The sequence below is a fragment of the Laccaria bicolor genome, genomic scaffold, assembly GCF_000143565.1.
Source record: "Laccaria bicolor S238N-H82 LACBIscaffold_4 genomic scaffold, whole genome shotgun sequence".
Lineage (NCBI taxonomy): Eukaryota > Fungi > Basidiomycota > Agaricomycetes > Agaricales > Hydnangiaceae > Laccaria > Laccaria bicolor.
The window spans coordinates 2,522,964-2,543,265 of NW_001889875.1; the positions used below are offsets into that span (position 1 = coordinate 2,522,964).

A 20,302-nucleotide genomic window follows, 5' to 3' on the forward strand; every position below is an offset into this window, starting at 1 on the left:
TGAGAAATCCGGTACAGTTTTGTTCTCTTTCTCTTTCTAGAATTCTGGATCTGGCCTGGAAGTCGCGTCTCCCGCGCCCTGAGGGTCATAAAAAGCTTTTATTTTGGTGCTTTAATTTCCGAAAAACCCATCTTTTACACCCTTAGCACCATCTGAACAAAGCAAAATCCGGCTCAAGTTACAATGCCTCCTCTTACCCAGTAAAATACCCCTGCCGGTTCAACTATGTCCGGACTTGGATCTGGCTTTTTCGGTGCCGATGTAACGGATGGCACCTGGCCTAACTATGCCCAATCTTCAAATTTCCGTCCAGCCTGGGATGTGTCCTCTGAGGGGCCTCTCGTGAGTCCTTATGAATTTTAAGCACTACGTGACGTCGGAGGGGGAGATTGGTTCTATTGTAGGGCAAATTCATAGAAGTTACAAGCCAATACACGATAGATCTAGTAAAATCAGCGACGTGATTGATACATCAGGCTTCATTTAGGACTGTTGGAAGGCCAGCTAGCTTCATCCTCACCCCCATTTCGAAAAGGTAATCCAGGCACTAGAAAAGATGAGTGATATGCAGCGTAGACGCGTGGTTGAGGCTAAGTACCTCAGTCTGAGTTTTTGCTTTCTCCCAATCGTTTCCTGAACATGTCATGAGATTCGGTAGATACGTAGTTACTTGACTAGGACTCACCCCAAACGTAAACCCCATGTCGACGAACTAGCACACCAGCAGCGTCGGGATACTTAAGCATGGCTTCTGCCATGCTGTCTTTGAGGTCCTCTTCATTCGGTGTGTTCTCAATGATCGGAAGCTCTAGCGTATCCAGATAAGAAAGAGCGGCACCAGTACCGCCGACGCGCACGCCTTTGATCATCTATTTCAGAAGTTTCCAGTCAGGTGGAGGAGACCGGGAAGTGATAGTTTAAGTCACCTCCTATATATCTGTTAGCAGATAAAGGGAACTGATGAGATAAAAAGCACCTGATGAGAGATAGTGAAGACCGGCCCAGGCCAAAGAAGCGTCGCCATCACAGCATGCTGAGAATGTGTATGGATGCAGCTTCCGGCGTTACGCAGGTCAAAAGAGTTCCAGAATAATGGTGTACACGCAGATTCTTTGAGGTTCATCGCAGGACGACGGAGGAATGCTCGGTCAGTGTGTGGGGATGGCGCCGCCTGTGGGTAAGGCAGTACAAAGATATGGGTTGACTCGATGCGCTCTTTTTGCACCCCTGATGGTGCGATAAAGACCTTGTCGCTGTAAGAGAGTTAATGAGAGGCTGCCAATGTCTACACTCAAGCGTACCCAGTCCGAATGCAGATTCCGCCGCCCGTTCCTGTAACCCATCCTAGCTACCGACTCCTTGAATTTGTTGACAGATATACCACTTCATCAAGACAAACCTGATAGAAGGATCGACAGAGTTCTGGAATGAGATTGGCCGGCTGGACCACAAGGTGAGCTCAGAGTGAAGATCTGCAACAAGGTAAAGCTCACATGTAGTGGATCGGAGGAAGTAACCAAAGCGTCAGCATCCTGAGATGCCATGATATCTGTCCTTTCAACAACGAGAAAGAGACTGGGCTGTGGTTGAGTGTAATCTTATCATCGGAGGATGCAGATGAGATGATTGAAGATTGCCACGCGATGGCGTGACTGGTACCAGTAAACGTGTGTCACAGAAATCGTGGATTCCTGGAAGATCGCGACACCATCCATATAACCATCGATTTGGTACATAGCCCTACTGTATGTGGTTTGATATCATTATCAGCGGGCTTTGATGATAGGGTGATAAATAGCACAAACAAGGCGTTGTTTAACCGGGCAAAAACTGCCCCGGACTTCAAAAAAACGCAAGTCATCGAAATCAGTGAGTCGATATTTGCGCCCTCTGATGCGCCCCTTCTGAAGCAAAATTCAAGACTTAAAATGTCTGGTATTGAAGAGCATCTCACTATTTGTTACAAGGAAACGCCAGAGGGCCTACCAATTTACTTTGACATCTGGCCTCCTATGCCTGAAAAGTCGACAACGTCTGGACAATCAAATGGCACGATTCCCTCAGCATCAGTCGTTCTCTATTTTCACGGCGGCGGATTGACTGCTGGAAACCGACGAAGCTGGTTCCCTCTTTGGTTACAAAGTCGGTTTCGGCCATTTATTTGTGACGCGTATGGCGCTTGGACTGACATGGAATTTTTTGTGTTCTAGGACGTGCCGTATCGTCTGGACATGCCTTCATATCAGCAGATTATCGTCTTTTGCCTCCTGCTACAGGACATGATATTGTGAAAGACATAAAGGACTTGTTCGCATTTCTAAAAGATCCACTTCTGTCTTTTACGATGCCATCCAAACCAGGAGACGAACAAATCAAGTTTGGGGTTGATCCTCAATCAATCGTCGTTTCTGGCTCGAGTGCCGGAGGGTTTTGTGCATACCTAGCTGCGATAAATTGCATCTCCCCTAAACCCAAAGCAATTTTATCTTTATATGGCATGGGCGGGGATCTTTTGGTAGGCGTTAATTCCTAAAAAAATAATTTTCAAACCGGGGAAGCTTAACGTTCCAACGTACTAGACTCCAACCTACCTCTCACCGAAGAAGGATCCCTTCTTTCGGGGTCGCGAAATATTGGACCCAGCCGATTTTCAAGAATATCTATATCCCTCCATAACGACGCTTCAAGCGATCTCTGACTCCCCGTTGGCGTATCATCCAGAGACATACCACATTCCAGGATACCCTGCAAACCCTCGCATGCTTCTTGTTCGTCTTTATTTTCAACTCGGAATTTTTTTGGATTACTACACTGGAGAACACAACCCAAGTCTCAGCTCCATTCTGCGGGTCGAGTTGCAACAGCATAAAGTTGATCCCGATACCATCCCTTCAAATGAATCCATAATCGCCAAAATTCCAGATCAACATAGAAATTTGTTCCCTCAACTCAGCGTAACCTCCAGCTGGCCGCCGACCATGTTCTTGCATGGGACCGCTGATACTGCTGTTCCTATCCATGAATCTAGACTTATGCATTCACTGATAAAAGACGCGGGTGTTCCAACAGAACTAGTGGCATTTGAGGGTCTAGAACATTCGTTTGACTATGAAGCTGGTGCAGAAGAAAGATTCGGCGAACAATTTGACGCAGCGAGGAATTTTATTGATCTATGGATCGGAAGGAAATCTTTATAGAGCGCTTGTACATTGAAAATTTATGAACGCGTTGCCGTCAGCGCACTGTTAGCAGAGTCTGCTAAAATTTTCTAGTCGCGAATAGGCGATGGCTACGGACTCCCGAACGGGTCGTAACTTTGTCATGACCTCGAGGCAAGCTGTGCATTTTAGTGCCCCTCATACAATCTTTTCGAAAATTGAGCTAGTATGTTCCAGATTGTTGAGCAGAGCTGCATTCAGTGAGGATGCCTTTTTCCACTTCACTTCCGCGGGCCCCTTTGTTGGCGGCTGATTCGCTGTGAGCTTATTATCCCCAGTATTTATATACAAACTATGCCCCGCCTTTATCTCCAACTTACGCATTTGAACATTTTAAAATCACCGGGAAAACTCCCTTCTCCTAATTCGTCGTGTTATCTAAATCCGGGGACTTTCGACCTCTTGATGATGAAGAACACCTCGTGGAATAGCAACTTAAAGGAGAGTAGAAATGAGCGAGATAAACCTTGATCGGAGAAAGTGTACCATGATTCACGGGTCACTGAGGATTCGGGCGTTGAGGTGGAGTTTGGGAAAGATCGTCGTTGCCCATCTGGATTTCAACATCAGGAAAACGCGGAAATGGATGCTTTACAATCGGAGGTCATGGGAGCTTGACAGCACCTCGTAATTTCATATCACAAGAAACGGTGATTTCCATGACACGCGATGGGGCTTGTGGTTGGCTCACAACAGCCAGTGTGCACTGTGTTCATGTGAGATAACTTGAACAAGGTTGTTTATTGATCGGGCCAATACAAGGACGTTGTTTGCACAGTTGGGCACTATGGATTTGCTCAGAGTAGGCGCTTTGTAAAACCGCTACGTAATGCATATTAGGGAGAAAAATTGTTACATATCCAGAGTTGGGAGTGAGTTTAATTTTAGATCCGGAAGGAAGGAAGTTTATCACTTGATTTCATCTGGAACAATCAGTTTTCTACCAACTAGTAACTACCAAGGTCTGCTTCTGCGATTCAGCCGCACGTGCTTTTTTCCTACTTAGTTCACCGAGGTCCACCGTGGTCGGCCGAGCATGTGTTCCTCTTTATCATGTTAAGTATTCGGATAATGATTGTTTGATCATGACCCAACGGACTAAGTTGTAAAGTTATCAAGTTCTTCATGTTTTATATGTTGGGTGTAGCGTTTCTTTGTCGCTCGTGAGCCTCGAATTGTCCCAATACAGCTTGCGGAGGTTGCCAAGTCAAATACGAGGGCGAACATTCGAGAGTCGGCAGCATTCCGATCAACGGCTTGTTGTATTTTTGTGTTCATGACGCCGATTGACAACAAGAGTCAACACTTTATATCCAATCGCTTGACCGTTCTTTTCCAGCTGACAATCGATTGAAGATTCGGTCTTTGAGAGCCCTGATTTGAGTCATGTGTAAGAGATTTTGCAGCGTCGGAGAGGCGAGGTGGCACCCAATCTGGGGCGTGTTTAATCCCTGAGGGTCATGCGCTATTTGGATGGTGTTCTTCAGGTTAGGGTGGACTTCGCTAAATCAGTGCACCGGGTACTAAAACTCATACAGATTTTTTGAAATTTGGCTTACGAACACAAGTTTCTCGCAGCCTAGAAACGAATGTTTCATGTACGGCCTGAAGATGGTATGGATGAATCGATGATGGCTCATCGTAGCGAAGACAGCCAGGAGGGGTACTCTCACAAATGAGGCTGAGGATAGGTGAATAAGCAAGGTTTCGGGGTCTGAAGGGTCGTTGCCTCGTTCGACGCCACTTCCCAATCGGTAAATGTGTAGATCTGAGGTGTTCGTTGGGTGCTTTGAGCCAGGAGACCGTTTTTCTCTTTTTTGTGTGTGTGAAGTCAGTTAGCATACTTTGAAAAAAACCGCCGACGACTGTCGAGCTGACCGGAGAAAGAATTGGAGAAGAGTGCGCAATGCTGCGCATTTCGAGCCGTTGTATGTGTGTGTTTGCAACGCATGGCATCGTGGTTGCACTCTGTTTGGCTGTGTTTGGAATTGTGCGTGATTGCCCAGTCTTGGGTTTTTGGACATTCGCCAATTGCGCCGTCAGAACATCTCTTTCCCGTACGGCCTCCATCATTTTTGCTCTTCCCCACCCATGAACCGTCGTCGCTCGACGCCTGGCACCATGGGCCCTCCCTCCGACAGAGACGTCGTAATGGGCCCTCCACCTGTTCCAACCCCTTTATCTTCAGGGCTCCCTGCGCCGCTACCACAACAAAAATCAAAAGATGATCAAAACCTCACCGAGAAGTATAAAAAGCTCAAAAGAAGATTTTTCGAGCTTGAGGAGGTTAGTGTAAATATCGTTCTCTTTCTCTTGATGAGAAAGAGGCCTGACACCGTATTGACGCAGAAACATAAGGAAACGAACAATGAGCTACAACGCTCCGGGGAGCGCAATGTCAGAATGCGAGAAGAACGAGAGTGCGTCTAGGTTTCTGCATGTATGGCTTTGCCGCGTATTGACTATGCTATCTAGCTACCTCCTTGAGCGAATCATGGAGCTGGAGTCGCCTCACCACGCCAACGGCTCCCCAAGTTCATCGCAAATTCCTGCGCCTCAGCCAAGCTCTAGTGCCCTTCCGCGTAACTTGCTGAATGCACGAGCTCGGACCTCGTTTGTTGAAAACCTTCGCCAAGCTATCGCTGAGGATGATGCAGATGACGATGTGTACCCAATTCTTTCTACGCGACATGTTGGGCCTGAAGCTCGTCGCAAAGAAGAGGAGGAATGGAGGGAACGTCTTGAGGAGGAAGCCCGAGAATATAGGAAAGGTATTCGTAGGAGTCACGCTTCTCGTCCAGAAGCTAACAATCATAAAGGAAAGGAATCAAGCGGAAGCTCTACTTCACAATCCGTGATGAACTACACTCCTTTTGCTCATCAAAGTGGTCCATCGGTTTCCCCGCGTCATAGCTCGTCTCCCGTATCGTCCGGCACCAGCACAAGGCTTCGCGTGAACTCGCAAGTCTCGTCGCCTTCTCCTCATTCGGACCGTGTGGTCTTGCCAGTGACCCACAATGCCATAGCTTCCTCTTCATCGTCACGAGGTCAAGGTCAACAGTCGCCATCGCATTCTCATCCTCATTCATACGCCAACCCTCCTCTACAACCACCTTCTCCATTCCAGCAGTCCCAACATCAGCCCCAGCCGCCACTCCATCACATACCACGTTCTCAGTCACCGGAGTATCACCCTCGTTCTCCAGCTAATTCACACCTGAGTGATGGTCCTGCACTCCAGAATACGCCGAATTCTGCGCAGGATCACGCCTATGAAGCTGGTGATCGTGAAGAACTTCCCCGCGATATCCAAAATGAACCGAATTCACTCGAGCTGGGAACGAACCCTGTGCCACCTAGGAGGGGAACAAGATCTCGACGGAACAACAGAGACTCTTACCGTGAAGTTGTCGAAGATCAAGGGTCGTCGCCTCGTCCCACCTCTCAGGCTGCTCGAAGGGTAAGTTCACGCAATGCTAGTCGGGCTACTCGAAGCGAAAAGGCCGCCGCGGCCAAGGCTGAAAGCCAACGTGAGCCAACCTTACAATCGCATGACGAGCTCACCTCCCCGGCGCATGTGGAAATTTCGTCCAGTTCTGTGCGGGCATTGCCGTCTTCCCCTCCCCCTGCCGTACAAGAAGACCAATATATGGACTCCCAGATGGAAGATGAGGCTCAGCCGGAAATCGTATCAGGAGTTGAGGAGGTCCCTGATGCAGCTGCATCTGCAACTTCTGGTTCTGCTCCATCTCTTGTTCACGAGTCTCCTCAGCGATCCCCCTCACCGGCTGACCCTCCGCCTCCCTCCGCATCCACAGCTTCTACCGACGCGCCGTCTCCGTCTCCAACTGTAGATGCGACGACGGGCGCGGCTGCAACGGAACCAACGTCTCCCGCAGAAGTAGAAGCTTCTATTTCACCCCCTTCGCTCGCCCCTGCTCCAGGATCTACGTCCCTGCGGACTGCCGAAGATAATCCTCAGGCGAGTGCCGTGGAGGGTCTTGCGGAAGTTAACGAGCAGTTACACAATGGCATCGTCCAAGCGGCTTCGAAGGAGACTATTGAACAGACTTCAAAGGAAGTTGTTCGAGAGACAATGAACAAGTTTTCTGTGGAGGCACACCCTACGCTAACTTTGGACATCGTGAAAGTTGCGGAGGCTGCTATCGCTGCTCAGAATGCTGCCAAACAATCTGCGAACAACAGTGTATCTCCCCCTCTCGACCCAAATATCGATCCTAACCTCGACCCCAGCCTATATGCTGGATCATCGAGCTCTGCTACTGTGGGGACTTCTATTAGCACCAAGGACCAAGGCAGTGTGGCTCAATCTTCTAGCAGCACCAGCACCACCCCTTCTACCCCCAGCTCAAATCTTAGTGCGAATCCTTATTTGAGTTTGAGCACGGCAATGATGTCGAAGATGCATGGGTCGCCCACTGGCGTTCCTCCCATGATGGGCATGAACCCGTACTCCATGTATTACCCTAGCCCAACAACGCCTGGTACTCCCAATACACCGACCTACGGCAATCCTTATGCGAATCCATATTTCTTCCTCGCTTCTCCTTTGGGACCTGCTCCAGGAATGTATGGGCCTGGTTATATGCCTCCCCCCCTTCAACCTCCCCCACAGCAGGGACAGCCGCAACAACGTCCAACCACTGATGTTCAGCGACATGCTAAGCCCAAACGACTAAAGGCCCACACTGTCACGTCCAAAAGCTTCAGCATTCCCATGGTTCCTCGCGATAAGAAGGGCCAGCCGATGCTACCTTTGAATGTTGGTATTATGACTGTTATCAACCTTGGGATTGTATGTATGCGAGAACACTTCCATACAGAGCGATACATCTTTCCCGTTGGTTATGAAGTGACGAGGTCAGTTTCATTGTCTGGTTCTGCCCTCTGATGCTAACGCCTTTGTTGCCCTGTTAGACGATACCTGTCCACTGTCGATCCCGGCATCGAGGTAGTCTATCACTGTACAATCCTTGACGGTGGTGATGGGCCCAAGTTTCAGATCGTCCCTTCAGACGTCCCAGACAGGCCTGTCATTGCTGGGACGGCAACGGGGGCGTGGTCCAACATCGTCAAACAGGCAAATGCCATTCGCAACCGCCAACATTCAAACTCGGTCTCAGGTCCTGACTTTTTTGGTCTTGGGCAAAACACGATCAAGCACCTTATACAGGAGCTACCTAACGCTAATCGACTCAGAGATTATGTGTGGCAGACTTTCGTAGAAGGAGGGTACGTCAAACTGAGCTTTATCCCTATCTGTTTTTATAAAGCTTACTCCCTCGTCAAGGCCACTTGGAGGACGACATGCAGCCGTCATTCCTGCCCTCCCCGAAGAGTATGATGCGTCATTGCCCATCGGTGCCTACTACCCTTCCGAGCAGGAGAAATTGAAGAGGGACGTAACCACCAATCCCAACACTCCCAAGGGGCTGGCACACTACCCTCAGCATATTGTTGCTCAGGCTGAGGCTCAGCGCAAGCAGCAGCAAGCCGTCCAGCAAGCCAAACAACAAGCGATAGACCCTGGTATGCAAGAGGGAACTTCACAGCTCGGCATGCTTCCAATGTTGCCTTCTTCTGCAGATATCAACTTCCAAGAGTACCAGCCCTCTCCGTCCGCGACTGTTGCGTCTGGATCCGGGTCGGGAAGGACGACGAGGAACTCTTCGGGAAGTTTGAGTGCACCAATCGCATCGACAAGGAAGACACGTCAGAGTTCGCGTGCGCCAAATGCCCGTGCGCAGCAGCAGGTTGCACTACTTCAAGCATCCCCACAAGCTGCTCAAGGCGGGCCTCTGCAATACATATCACAAGATGGCACAGCAGTGACGTCGCCGACTTCGCAGATCCCATCAACGTTCGCTAGCATCATGAACGCCTATCCCGCCCCCGGCGTTAATGATCCAAACCTTCATCAGTGAAAGTGGGCATCGGTGATACTTTCTTCATTTGTTCTCCGAACTATTTTTGGGACAGTCCAGGTGTAGTCTCTTTTCATAATCACCATCGTATTTCTTCGCATTTCTTCTATTTCGATGTCGTCATCTCTCGCTTGCGTCGCCCGTCTCCTTTTTTTTTCTGCTCCTAACGCATTCTTTCTTTTTTTCTTTTTTCATCGCCAAAATGTAGCGCCACGCTGTCAAGAACGACTGTAAATGATATTCATCTTGTCTCATCTCTTGGGCTTCAAGATCCTCTCCGTCCGGTCACTTCTCTATCTTTGTTTATCCTTGCAATTTCCCGCTCTACATTTTGTCTTTCTCTCCTCTTGTGCTTGCTCCAGACTTTTGCCCAAACCGGACACCCTTCTCGAATCGCTCCTTGCGAAACCCACTCTTGAAGGGTGTGTCGGACCGCTGCCCAGTCCCGGGATGACCTTGATTAGTTGCCGTCTGTCGGCTTTGGCTGGCAGGGTGATGATGATATCGAATGACCGTTTCTCGCAGTATGCTTTGATGCTAGGGGCAATATCAACTAAAACGTCGAGTGGTTTCAGACGTGCCTCTGTGGGGACTCCTTCCGCTGCAAGGATAGTGCCGGAAAATGGGGTAGTATGTGAGGCAAACAGACCTATTTTGAGACGCCATGCATGATGTTCAGCGGATCCACGGATAATTTATTGTTCTTACTGTTGTAACAGGCTCGATATCGACCGTTTAATAATAATGTACAAGAATCTGAGCCCTATTGGTGCTAACACAAGAAGAGATCGAATACAAGTACAGGTATTTGAAGCCTTGCGAAAAGACTGCACATCCATAATCTGAAACTTCCATAGTCACCAGCTTATATTTAAGCTACTTCTCTTGAGGTCGCCCTTCCAACTTCGGAGAAGTTTCAGGTGTGGTTTCCTGGATATCTTTAGGTGGCGGTGTCAAAGGCGCTGGTATCTTCAATTTCCCGTCATCACGAGGGTCAGCTATCGAGGAATCTGAGAGCAATGCAGAGTCCTTCTGTTTCGAACGAGGCTCTACAGCCGTCTCGTTCAAAGCCAAGCTTTTCTCGATTGCAGCTGTGAGATTCTCGACTTCTTCGTCCGCCCTGACTAAGGTCCCCAACTCAGATTTTCCATCAACGCCCTCCTCCTTTTCAACAGTGTCCTCAGTCTCGTGCCACAATTTGAGTAGTTCGTCTTCCCAACCAAGTTCTTTGCAGAGGTCCCGAACGATGTCGTCACATTTTCCTAGTAGTACGACATCGTCAGATCTGCTTCCGATACTACCAACGCGGTCGAGATTGATTAGCACGCGAGGACACGAGTTGTCAACCCTCTCGACCAGCGAAGCGAAAGGCTGAACAGTCAAAGATGTCCCCATGACAATCAGCAAATCCGCCTCCTGCAAGAGAGGGATGGCACGGATGAAATTAATCGGAAGCTAAGTTTTAGATCAGAACGCTGAGTGAGAGGTAGGACGAAGAAACCACAAACTGATTCTCCGAAGAAGACTATATCTGGTTTGACTAGCCCACCACACTCCTCACAAGTTGCGATTTTCTTATCTTTGATATGTTGCTTCATCACCTCGTCATCGAATGGCTCCTCGCAGTCGATACAGCGCTGGGTCGCGAAACTGCCGTGTGCTTCAATGATCTTCCCGTCCGGGACGCCAGCCCTTCGTTCGAGGGTATCGATATTCTGGGTAAAACACTGGTATAAAAGGGAGTGTTCTGCAAGGAGACGAATGAAGGAGTGTGCAATCGTCGGACGGAATTTTCCTGGGTAGAGTTCATGTGCAAGAGTGTAAACTTTGCGAGGAAACAAAGTTGTTAATTTCAATTCATCTGATAGAATTTGGGACGCACAAGGGACAGGATTACGGCGGAAGAAACTGATCTCAAAGACTGCTTCTGGGTGAGGCAGATTGAGTCGAGCGAGGTTAGACTTCAATAGGATGTTCTCAAAGTCTGTCGCATGATGACATACATAGGAAACTTACATAGAGCCCTGCATTAATTGGATGAGATCAGACAAACAGGTAATGCGAAGACCTCGACTGGCCTGTTCCCGGAGATCGGAAGTCGGGAATCCCTGCAGAAGTGCTTACGCCTTGCGTGAAAAAAGTAGGAAGTATTTCAGAAGCAGTTCTGCGCCTCCGGCCCTTGACTAAAGGCCTGCTTACCAGCGCCTAACTGCAAAAGTATCCATGTGAGCCAACACACAGCCGATAATGTTAACGAGAGTGGACAAACCATCAAGACAATATTCTTGCATCCATCTGATTTGATGTACTTCGCTAGGGAGGGTATGTCTTTCCCTTTCAAAACCTTGGGTTTTTTGGCACCGTGCCGTGTTGTGCGCCCAGTCAGCCGATCCATAGTAATTAGTTAGTGGTGTGGAGAAGCAAGAGATTAGGCGCCGGTCCCGGGAACTTCGTGTGAACTTTTTACACCTTTTTTCGAGGACGTTCCGTATTTCGAGAGTCCGAACTGCCGCCGATCCGCCGATCCGCCTGTCCGCCTCAGCCAGCATCGTCACGTGCACATCTTTTGGTATTGATTTAGTTCGCAGAATATAATCTAAGTACTTGCGGGTCTATCGCAACTATTGGCAAGGTAGCTGCCAGGATCCCACAAAACTTGAGTCAGTAAATGATGCTTCCTTTGAACCTCGGTAACCGTACTTAAAGAGTGAACTTCGCGTCCATGTCAACATCAAGAACGAGCGACCGAATTTTTATTGCATAATGATAGCAATGTACTATACAACCTATAATATGAATGACTGGGTAGGTATACAACAAGGCAGGATCTAAACAGCAGTCATTATCGCGGGCGTGCATGTCGTGGGGTCGTAATCAGAGGTGTTTTAGATACTGCAGCCGTCTGCGCGTGACCCTGCTGAAGTGTTGGTGGTACATGTCAGTGGTGGTGCTGCTGGCTGCCGCTGCGGAGGCCGATGGAATAACCGACGAAGAGGCAGACTTGCCCTTCTTGAGCGTGCACGTCTTCCCCTTGGAGGTTGTCGACGTCCCAGCGGCACCGCCTTGCCGTTGCCGTTGAAAATGCGGTCGTGGTTGCGTTACCAGGAGTGAAAGTGCCACCGTTCACGAATGCAGCGACAGGAGGACGGGGGAAGGTGTACTATGGTGCACTGGCATCGAACATCTGGGAATAAAAGATACCAGAGTCGTTGTCGCTGTACGCGCCTGGCAAACTGAACAACCCCGAAGGCTCAGGGACCCCAGTGCCCAATGCGCCAACCGTGAGCCGCGAACAGGTGGGATAGAACGCCGCACCGCCAAGTGATGTGGCGAGATGGAGAGCCATGATTTCGTGGCGGACAAAGTAGTTTCGTGGCGCAAGGTTGGATGTGACTAGTACGCTTGTGAGGGAGTCGGACACTGTTGTAAATAAGCGGGGGTCGTTAGCGCAATTCGGGAGAAACTTAGAGCCAGGAGCACCACGTACATGGTCGATCTTGAACTATTTGGCGGTTTGTGCGTCAAACTCGTCACAGGTCGTCAACCTGCAAGATGCTAAATATGTAAGCATTGGGCCAATATTATGAGGCCACTAGGAGATGGTCAGTGATTTTCATTGAAAAGAATGCAAAGGAGCGTACGTCGCTGCCATCAGCACCTTTCCAATCGAAGCCAAGCTGGTCACCGGGGTTCGTGTTGGCGATGAGGGTCGTGGGTTGAGCATCCCACAGTTGAGCGCTGGATTGCTGGCACCCATGTTAGGCTTTGCAGTGGAAACTTGTAACACTGAGTGTCGAGACTCGACGCACGAATGCCACGGAATGGCGCAAAGGTGAAGAGGCTCATGACCGTGTTTGGTAGCGGCAGGTGCCGTGCGAACCACAGGCGGATCGGCGGCGGTTCGGACTCTCGAAATTCGGAACCTTCTGCTTTTTTCTGAAGCCAGGAATACATACTACTTGCGTTCTGCGCAATCCAGAGTTTCGAAAACGAAATATGTTGGTCACTGACCTTTTTGCAGGGTTTAGACTTTTGTTTATTCAAGAACGCCGACCTCAGGAGGTCAAAACAAGAGGTTTTTGAATTTCTGCCATCACGCGCAGCTGAGTCGCCTCTGTAATATTCAAAAGCCAAGGTTTTCATTGGAGTACATTATGTTACAATTCCCAGCAAGTCAATCACGACATAACAAGCGGCGGAATAGATGTCTCGAAAGATCGAGAATTAAGAATCAAGAACCTCAGAGCCTAGATCCCTTTTTTGTTTTGTTTTGCTTCAGCCACTCCCTTTCATGATTCCTCCACCTTGGTATCGGTATTATTGATCTTCTTGTACTCCTCCCAATCCTTCAACCACTCCGTGACAAACGTGATCATCTCTCCGTGAATCTTACGGATCTCAGGCGGCTCCTCGAGAAGGTTGCGTAGGCCGTATTCATCGTAGTGATGTACGCCTCCTATAATACTCGACTTGAGCAACTGGAACAGGAAGAGACTGTGGAAGAAAAAACGAACGGGGGATGAGTTTAAACGGCCGGAGGATGGTATCTTTCCGGTCTTCAGCGTCGTCGCCGTGGGGTGTGACGGGTCTCCATGGGTCAACTAGGCAAAGAGACGCTATTAGCGAGACGTCTGAAGGGGGAACCATGGGACGAACCTTCCCCGTCAATGATAGCTAATCTATCAGCTGCAATGTCAAAGTCCCCGAGTTCGTTGACAACGGTTACGTTTGGCAACTTGGGAATCCTGAAGTGCTCCCCAGGCAGGAAGGCCTTGAAAAGGTGGTTTGAAGGTGACAGGTGAATGGTGAAGTAGCAGGACTGCCTACCTGTTTACAGATCTTGGTCTCATACGCGAGGGAAAGAAGGTTGGACACAATGCGGGGTTGTTTCTGGTCGGGTGGTGCAGTCTACAGCGACAGATCAGGGTTCGGAGAAGACGGTGAAGAAGAACAGCGAAGGGAACAGGGTAAAAGTTTTACGTACAGTGAAGTATCCCCACTCCGTGCAGACTTGGAATAACCAAAGTCGCCAGTCCTCACCGAGATCTGTTGCTTGATACTTTTCGTCGTCGTACGTTCCGAAACACTAGGGTTTGACTTGAGTTAGGGAGCACTTCTTTGCTGGACTCTTTTTGCTTACGTCTTCGACCCCAAATTCCTCTGGACACTTTGATACGTAGTGCTGTGGTGGGCAATGAAAAGCGCGTCACAAAGAATGAGAAGATCCTCGACTGACCTCCTTGATCCAACGGCCATACCTGATTATAGAAAAATCAACAGCAAATCCACCTTGAAGCGTGACCATTCGATCCTCATGTCCAAAGGGCAGCTCGTTTACTTCCAAGTTGAATCTGCCGAAAGGCTTGCTGAGGGCATCACAGAACTCATCGAAGCGGTTACTCCCAACGAGTGGGTCCCAGCACTTGGCTTGCCAGGCTGCGAGGGGACTCTTTTGAAAAAAAGGGCGACCATTATTAGTTTTCACGAACGTTGGTGGATGGTGTCATCGCACCTCAATCATAGATGCAAAGTCATCATCGTTCTGGAGATTCTGCAGCCCGAAGAGACCCTTCAACTGGCGCTTAATGAAGTCGGGACTGTGCGCAAGGATGGCGTCGATTCTTTCAATGGAGTTGACGAGGTTGGAAGAGCATTTCGCGTCAGCAGCGGTTCGGATGACTTCCATGTATTGCCAGTTTTGGAGAGTTGCATGTGTGACGCCTAGAAGGGAGGGAGGAAAGTGGATGAATTTTGAGCGGCGGTAAGGACGGAGAAAACGACGGACCGCTTGATGAGATGGCGCCATAGACAAGGTCCGGGTATAGAACCCTCATGTGGGCGGCACGAGCGCCTGCGTATGATCCCTTTTGGAAGGTGTCAACTTGACATATAAGTGTGGGAGGAGATGGGTACTCACTCCGTAGTATATCCAAGGGGTATGAGGTGCCCTTAGGTCCTCGTCGATCCCGTCGATTTTAAAATTCCTCATAAAGTTTGCGCTGTCCGCAGCGGACTGTGCGTTGTTGAGCCACCTTAACCGCCGTCAAAAACGGAATGTCCGATATACCGAAGACGCCTCACCGGAGGGAATCAGTGCTGAAGTTAGAGACGGGGATAGATTTCCCTGTAATGACAGCGGTTATGCTTGGAAGGAATGTTATGGAGAGAATGATGGGTACCATAATACCTGTGCTCTAGCACCACACCAACGCCGCCTGTCGCCCTTGCAAGAATTTCTACGATCCCAGTGTCCAAGAACGGAAGGCGATCCTGTCGTCAGGTGTTGAGGTGCAGTACACTGAAAAACCCATAACAGCATACCTCTCCACTTGTCTCGCCTCCATCCAGAACAATAACTGGCGCATTTTTGCTGGGCTTATAGTGCCTTGTGTTGACCCAGTACCGCTGATGGAAGGTATGTTTGTTGCTCGTCGAGAAGTGATCCAATGGCTGCTTGAACCAGAGCGGCCGGAACTCGAATGATGTTGGTGAACTACCGCCTGCTTCTTGGACAAGTAACCCTGGGTCCTTTGCAAACTTTTGCCTGGCAGCTCGAGCCTCCAACTTGTGCAAGTTCACGCCTTGAGGACCGAGAATGCGGATGAGGTCTGATTTAGAGGTCGCTGCGACTTTCAATAGCAGAACCAAAGGCGTCAGAAAGGACAGCAAGATCATGGTTTGCAGACAAGTTGTTGAGAAATTAACGTAAAGGTTTATATATGACCCGGACAGGTTGCATGGTTCTGGATCCTCCACAACAGCTGACTTGCAGCTGACAGTGACAGAGAGCACTGACACCAAAATAACGCGTAACACGTGACAGTGTGATGTGACAGCCGTGTCAGCATTTCAATTTACTGACTCGCTCTTTCTCCTGAACTTGATGTCTGAAGAACAAGATTCATTTGCAAATGAAGACAGTGAAGATGAGTTTGACTGGGAAGAAGTGGAAATGCCAGCGCATCAACCGCAAGAACATCAAGGCTTTGAAATCACCCTGCAAACGCGTCTAAAACCCGACGCGGTCAAGTCTGTTCTTTCCAAAACGATGAAGAATCGAAGAATGTCTGATTTATTTGCAGAAATAAGGGTACATCCCACGCAGAAAGGCTCATTCGCATAGACTGTCATAAGATCCATACCGTCGCTTTGCTCACCAACGCTCGAATTCGGAACAAATGGATAAACGACCCTCTTTTGCATGTAAGATCCGTCTCAACAGTTTAAAATGTGCTGAATAGTTATCATTTCTAGGCTCGTATAATGTCGCTCACACCCCTCCATTTGCAAAATGCATTTGCCATAATTCACAAGTCCCGAATCCCAGATCAAAACCAGCGAGGACGCACGTTTGAGGCAGCCCTGCGGAACCTAGTAGAGTGGTGGTCCACCTCGTTCTTCGCCGTCGAGCAGGGAGGACATATCCGGAGCCGACCATTCGAAGAGATCCAGAAACAACTAGAAATACGTGGTCTTCACGTCAAAGACGAGAATGACCCAGACGCAACCATCAACTATGAGTCTCTCCAGGATATAGTTGGCGACGACGGGGAGCAAATAAGGAGCCCCAAGAGTCTTATGAAGCACGCTCTCATGCAGAGCGGATCAAGGGACACAAGTGCCCAGTTATTTACTGCACTTTGCCGAGGCATGGGGATTCCAGCCAGGCTTGTGGTCAGCTTGCAGAGCGTCCCGTGGCAGGCAGGCGTTGGTAAGCCCAAGCCGACGTATCAGCGAAAATCGAAGGGTAAAGGGAAAGGCAAGACGGGAGAAGGCGATGTTGACGAAGAAATGGAAGACGACGCTGCCTCCACGTCAGGCATCGATACCAAAGGGAAGGGTAAGGCCAAGGAATTTGCCGGAACTGGACAGAGACTGGACGGAGCTCCTGTCGTCGAGAAAAGCGAGAAGGTCAAGGGCAAGGAAAAGGCCAGACCCGTCATCAACCTCCGCAAGACTAAAAGCAAAGGCCAAGTCTTGGGAAGTGCCAGCTCAAGCCGTCTTCGTCAGTCTCAATCACAGAAGTCAACTCTGTACTAATGCGCAGCACAGCGTCTCCTGATCCAACCACTTCACCCCCCGTTTTTTGGACAGAGGTTTTCTCGCGCCCAGACGCTCGATGGCTACCCGTCGACCCTATCCGGGGCATCATCAACAGGAGAAAAGTCTTCGATCCCAGTCCAGCGGCCCAGGCGACGACGGGTGATTCGACTAGGAAGGTGAAGACGAAACAGGAAAATCGCATGGTCTATGTGATGGCGTTTGAGGAAGATGGGTACGCTCGGGACGTAACAAGGAGATATGCCCGGGAATACGGCTCCAAGGTGGCGAAGGTGCAAGGGGGAAGCGCTAGTGGTGGTGGCAGTAAAGCGAGACACGTATGGTGGCGTCGGGTTGTGGATATTGTTAAGAGGCCATATCGACTGGTACGCATTCATCTAACTCTCTTGTCAGGTTCTAATCTCGACTTGGGGGCGTACAGCACAGAGATGACTTGGAGGACGAAGAGCTGGAAGCCGCACAGATGCTGGAGGGCATGCCCTCTACCATATCTGGGTTCAAAGATCATCCATTGTACGTCACCCTTTGGTCAATTGCATAAACTTCCCGCTGACTGACTCGCATCACAGATACGTCCTCACACGGCATCTAAAACACAACGAGACGATCCATCCACCCCCACCTGGCACGCCAGAGCTAGGCAAGTTCCGTGGAGAGCCTGTCTACCCCCGCACCTCCGTTGTCACGTTGAAGACGGCGGAGGTCTGGATGCGCAGTGAGGGAAGGATGGTGAGGGAAGGCGTGCAGGCTTTGAAGCTTGCGAAAGTGAGAGCGGGGACTGTTAACAAGATGAGAGAGCTTGAAGTGCTCAAAGAAGAGTTAAGGGAAGCTGGTGGGGAGGGGAATCAAAATGGTCATGGGACGGGTGGTGAGGTAATGCAGGGCTTATATGCGCGATTCCAAACGGAGCCTTATGTCCCCGATCCTATCGTCGATGTAAGTGGTCTATTTTTCGTACAGGTTGATGATAGACATGACTCCCAAAATTAACAGGGCAAAATTCCGAAGAACAATTTTGGCAATATTGACCTTTACGTTCCTTCAATGCTGCCGGAGGGAGGCGTGCACGTTCCATGTAAGATTCAAGTCTACCCTACACATCCCCTAAGTTAACAACGACCCAGTTAAACGCGTTGCCAAAATCGCCCGAAAATTAGGGTTCGACTTTGCAGAGGCTGTCGTGCGTACAACTCCACACAAACGGATCTTCTGGTCTTGATCTCTCGCGTAAAAACAGACAGGTTTCGAGTTCAAAAAACGCCGAGCGTTTCCTATAATCGAGGGTGTAGTCATCGCCTCTGAAAACGAGGCTGCCTTACTACAGGTCCGTCCGGATTCATCTACTTCTCTAGATTCGAATTTACGGCAACACATCAGGCATACTGGGAAGCGGAACGAGCGGCGGAAGAGAAGGCCCGAATAAAGCGTGAGGAAAGGGTACTCAAGCAATGGACGCGCCTTGTGCAGGGTCTGCGGATACGGCAGCGGTTGCAGGAACAGTATGCATCGAAGCCAGAGGAGACTCAAGCCAGCAGCACGAGTGCGAACACGCAACAACGTGCTGGTGCGTCTGCTGCTGCTGATGGCGATGATGACCTGCAACTGGGGGAGGAAGCAGGGGCGTCAACTGATGTTCGTTTGTTATCCACCTACCCTCGAATAATATTAACCAACTATAATCTACAGGCGCACGGCAGCGGATTCTTGGTGGGTGCAGACGATGTCGTGCAGGCGTTCCATCTACCAAAATACACGCACGTCAGATTACCTTCTACACCCCCACCCCCAGGTGCTGTTGACAGAAAAGATCTGGAACTTCTAGAAGCGGAGAGTACTCCAGATTATACGACGTACGACCTGGAGATGATGGATGTAGAAGAGTCCGATGCACTAGAAACTCCGAATGACGTTGGTATGCAAGAAGAAGAGAGTAGGATTCCGAAGACGATGCAGGAGTTGGCTGAAGATGCTGCGAGGAAGCTGCAGGCTGTTATTCGCGATCAAGATGCCGAGACGTGGACTCGGAGGAAGAATCTTGATGGAGGGGATGGAGAGTATAGACCCTTGCCACCACCGCCGCCACCAGCGAACAAGAAGGTTGCCAAGATCACTATGCCTGCAAGCACTACCACAGTCGCGAGAGTGATCACCAGGAATGGTGGCGCCACTAGTAACGTGAAGCCGAAACCAAAACCAAAACCCAAAGCAAGATCTACGCCTAGAAAACGGGCTCGGACGCGGGAGGACTCTGATGCGGATGAATCCGATGCTGTAGAAGAGGAGGAAAAAGAGAAACCAAGTAAACGCTCTCGCTCGACTGCTACTGCCGGTAGTAGTAAACCTGCCATACCTGCCCCAACCAGGACACTCCGACCAAGAGTGTCGAAAACTCGTGCGCAGATCGAGGAGGAGAGGGAGAATGAGGAAACGTATAGACGTGCTGTAGATGGAGATGACTTGTAGATGGCTGAGATACTATAGATATCCCTTTTTATTTTTGTTTTGGATGACGATACATTATTGTACTATATAATACCTCTTGTACAGGACGACTTTGAGTAATCGATTTAGAGAGGAAAAGAAAACGTACGGTATTTAGATCATATATCAGTCTTAGACTTTCATATCTGCCTCCGTAGTCTCTATCTCCGTTGACACTCCAGTCCCCAGTTCCTCTTTCGCCTCTCTCGACGTGCCGGCCTCTTTAATACCCTCATCGTCCTTTACAGCCGGCGAAAAAGGTATCAAGCACGCAAACGTGAGGTAGGACGTATGTCCCCTCACTTCCGGCGACGCCTTCGACACGCCCATCCGCACGCTCACATTCGTACTCGTCGGTTTCGGCCTTGCAATGGATGTCGGCACAGCGTCATCAAGCACCACATCCTCTTCATCGTCCAACCTCACGCGCTTCGGCTCCACCTCTCCCACCCCCTCCTCCTGCGGCTGTAGATCCTGTTCATCAACTACAACCACCATCTTATCCACCGCCTCTTCTTCAGCTCCGTTTACCTCTTCTTCTTCTCGTTTTCTTTTTTGTGCAGCTGTCCCCCTACTCGTCGTGGGTCCTGATGAAGA

At 49.7% G+C, this 20,302-nt stretch overlaps 7 protein-coding genes across 7 annotated transcripts; 3 read left to right on the forward strand and 4 right to left on the reverse strand.

Moving 5' to 3' along the window:
• Positions 1 to 472: 472 nt before the first annotated feature.
• LACBIDRAFT_312101 (uncharacterized protein) lies at positions 473 to 1,544 on the reverse strand (the record flags this gene model as incomplete). Its single annotated transcript, XM_001877222.1, has 8 exons — positions 473 to 547; positions 599 to 633; positions 686 to 869; positions 927 to 929; positions 977 to 1,253; positions 1,302 to 1,348; positions 1,400 to 1,441; positions 1,494 to 1,544. The coding sequence occupies 8 exons, from the start codon at positions 1,542 to 1,544 to the stop codon at positions 473 to 475; spliced, it is 714 nt and encodes a 237-aa protein (XP_001877257.1).
• Positions 1,545 to 1,928: 384 nt separating this feature from the next.
• On the forward strand, positions 1,929 to 3,197 carry LACBIDRAFT_312102 (uncharacterized protein; the record flags this gene model as incomplete). Its single annotated transcript, XM_001876780.1, has 3 exons — positions 1,929 to 2,142; positions 2,211 to 2,515; positions 2,580 to 3,197. 3 exons carry the CDS (start codon positions 1,929 to 1,931, stop codon positions 3,195 to 3,197), a joined length of 1,137 nt encoding a protein of 378 aa, XP_001876815.1.
• Positions 3,198 to 5,124: 1,927 nt separating this feature from the next.
• On the forward strand, positions 5,125 to 9,698 carry LACBIDRAFT_323883 (uncharacterized protein; the record flags this gene model as incomplete). Its single annotated transcript, XM_001876781.1, has 8 exons — positions 5,125 to 5,150; positions 5,225 to 5,504; positions 5,568 to 5,638; positions 5,694 to 8,099; positions 8,157 to 8,471; positions 8,530 to 9,159; positions 9,526 to 9,585; positions 9,689 to 9,698. 8 exons carry the CDS (start codon positions 5,125 to 5,127, stop codon positions 9,696 to 9,698), a joined length of 3,798 nt encoding a protein of 1,265 aa, XP_001876816.1.
• A 341-nt stretch (positions 9,699 to 10,039) lies between these two features.
• Positions 10,040 to 11,558, reverse strand: SRT16201 (class I sirtuins SIR2 family protein; the record flags this gene model as incomplete). Its single annotated transcript, XM_001877223.1, has 6 exons — positions 10,040 to 10,618; positions 10,672 to 10,988; positions 11,046 to 11,124; positions 11,213 to 11,289; positions 11,363 to 11,372; positions 11,433 to 11,558. The coding sequence occupies 6 exons, from the start codon at positions 11,556 to 11,558 to the stop codon at positions 10,040 to 10,042; spliced, it is 1,188 nt and encodes a 395-aa protein (XP_001877258.1).
• A 340-nt stretch (positions 11,559 to 11,898) lies between these two features.
• On the reverse strand, positions 11,899 to 12,969 carry LACBIDRAFT_312106 (glycoside hydrolase family 61 protein). Its single transcript, XM_001877224.1, has 3 exons — positions 12,805 to 12,969; positions 12,628 to 12,755; positions 11,899 to 12,583 (listed from the first exon to the last, which is right to left on the reverse strand). Exons 2-3 carry the CDS (start codon positions 12,650 to 12,652, stop codon positions 12,324 to 12,326), a joined length of 285 nt encoding a protein of 94 aa, XP_001877259.1. The 5' UTR covers positions 12,653 to 12,755; positions 12,805 to 12,969; the 3' UTR covers positions 11,899 to 12,323.
• A 483-nt stretch (positions 12,970 to 13,452) lies between these two features.
• On the reverse strand, positions 13,453 to 15,838 carry LACBIDRAFT_312108 (uncharacterized protein; the record flags this gene model as incomplete). The annotated part of the gene is made up of 13 exons (XM_001877225.1): positions 13,453 to 13,619; positions 13,678 to 13,764; positions 13,820 to 13,934; positions 13,991 to 14,071; positions 14,148 to 14,249; positions 14,304 to 14,345; positions 14,400 to 14,612; positions 14,676 to 14,884; positions 14,949 to 15,027; positions 15,081 to 15,195; positions 15,245 to 15,287; positions 15,343 to 15,433; positions 15,485 to 15,838. The coding sequence occupies 13 exons, from the start codon at positions 15,836 to 15,838 to the stop codon at positions 13,453 to 13,455; spliced, it is 1,698 nt and encodes a 565-aa protein (XP_001877260.1).
• A 208-nt stretch (positions 15,839 to 16,046) lies between these two features.
• On the forward strand, positions 16,047 to 19,687 carry LACBIDRAFT_312109 (uncharacterized protein; the record flags this gene model as incomplete). The annotated part of the gene is made up of 11 exons (XM_001876782.1): positions 16,047 to 16,192; positions 16,246 to 16,366; positions 16,418 to 17,168; positions 17,216 to 17,589; positions 17,646 to 17,737; positions 17,794 to 18,160; positions 18,218 to 18,299; positions 18,349 to 18,404; positions 18,462 to 18,548; positions 18,602 to 18,856; positions 18,911 to 19,687. The coding sequence occupies 11 exons, from the start codon at positions 16,047 to 16,049 to the stop codon at positions 19,685 to 19,687; spliced, it is 3,108 nt and encodes a 1,035-aa protein (XP_001876817.1).
• Positions 19,688 to 20,302: the final 615 nt, after the last annotated feature.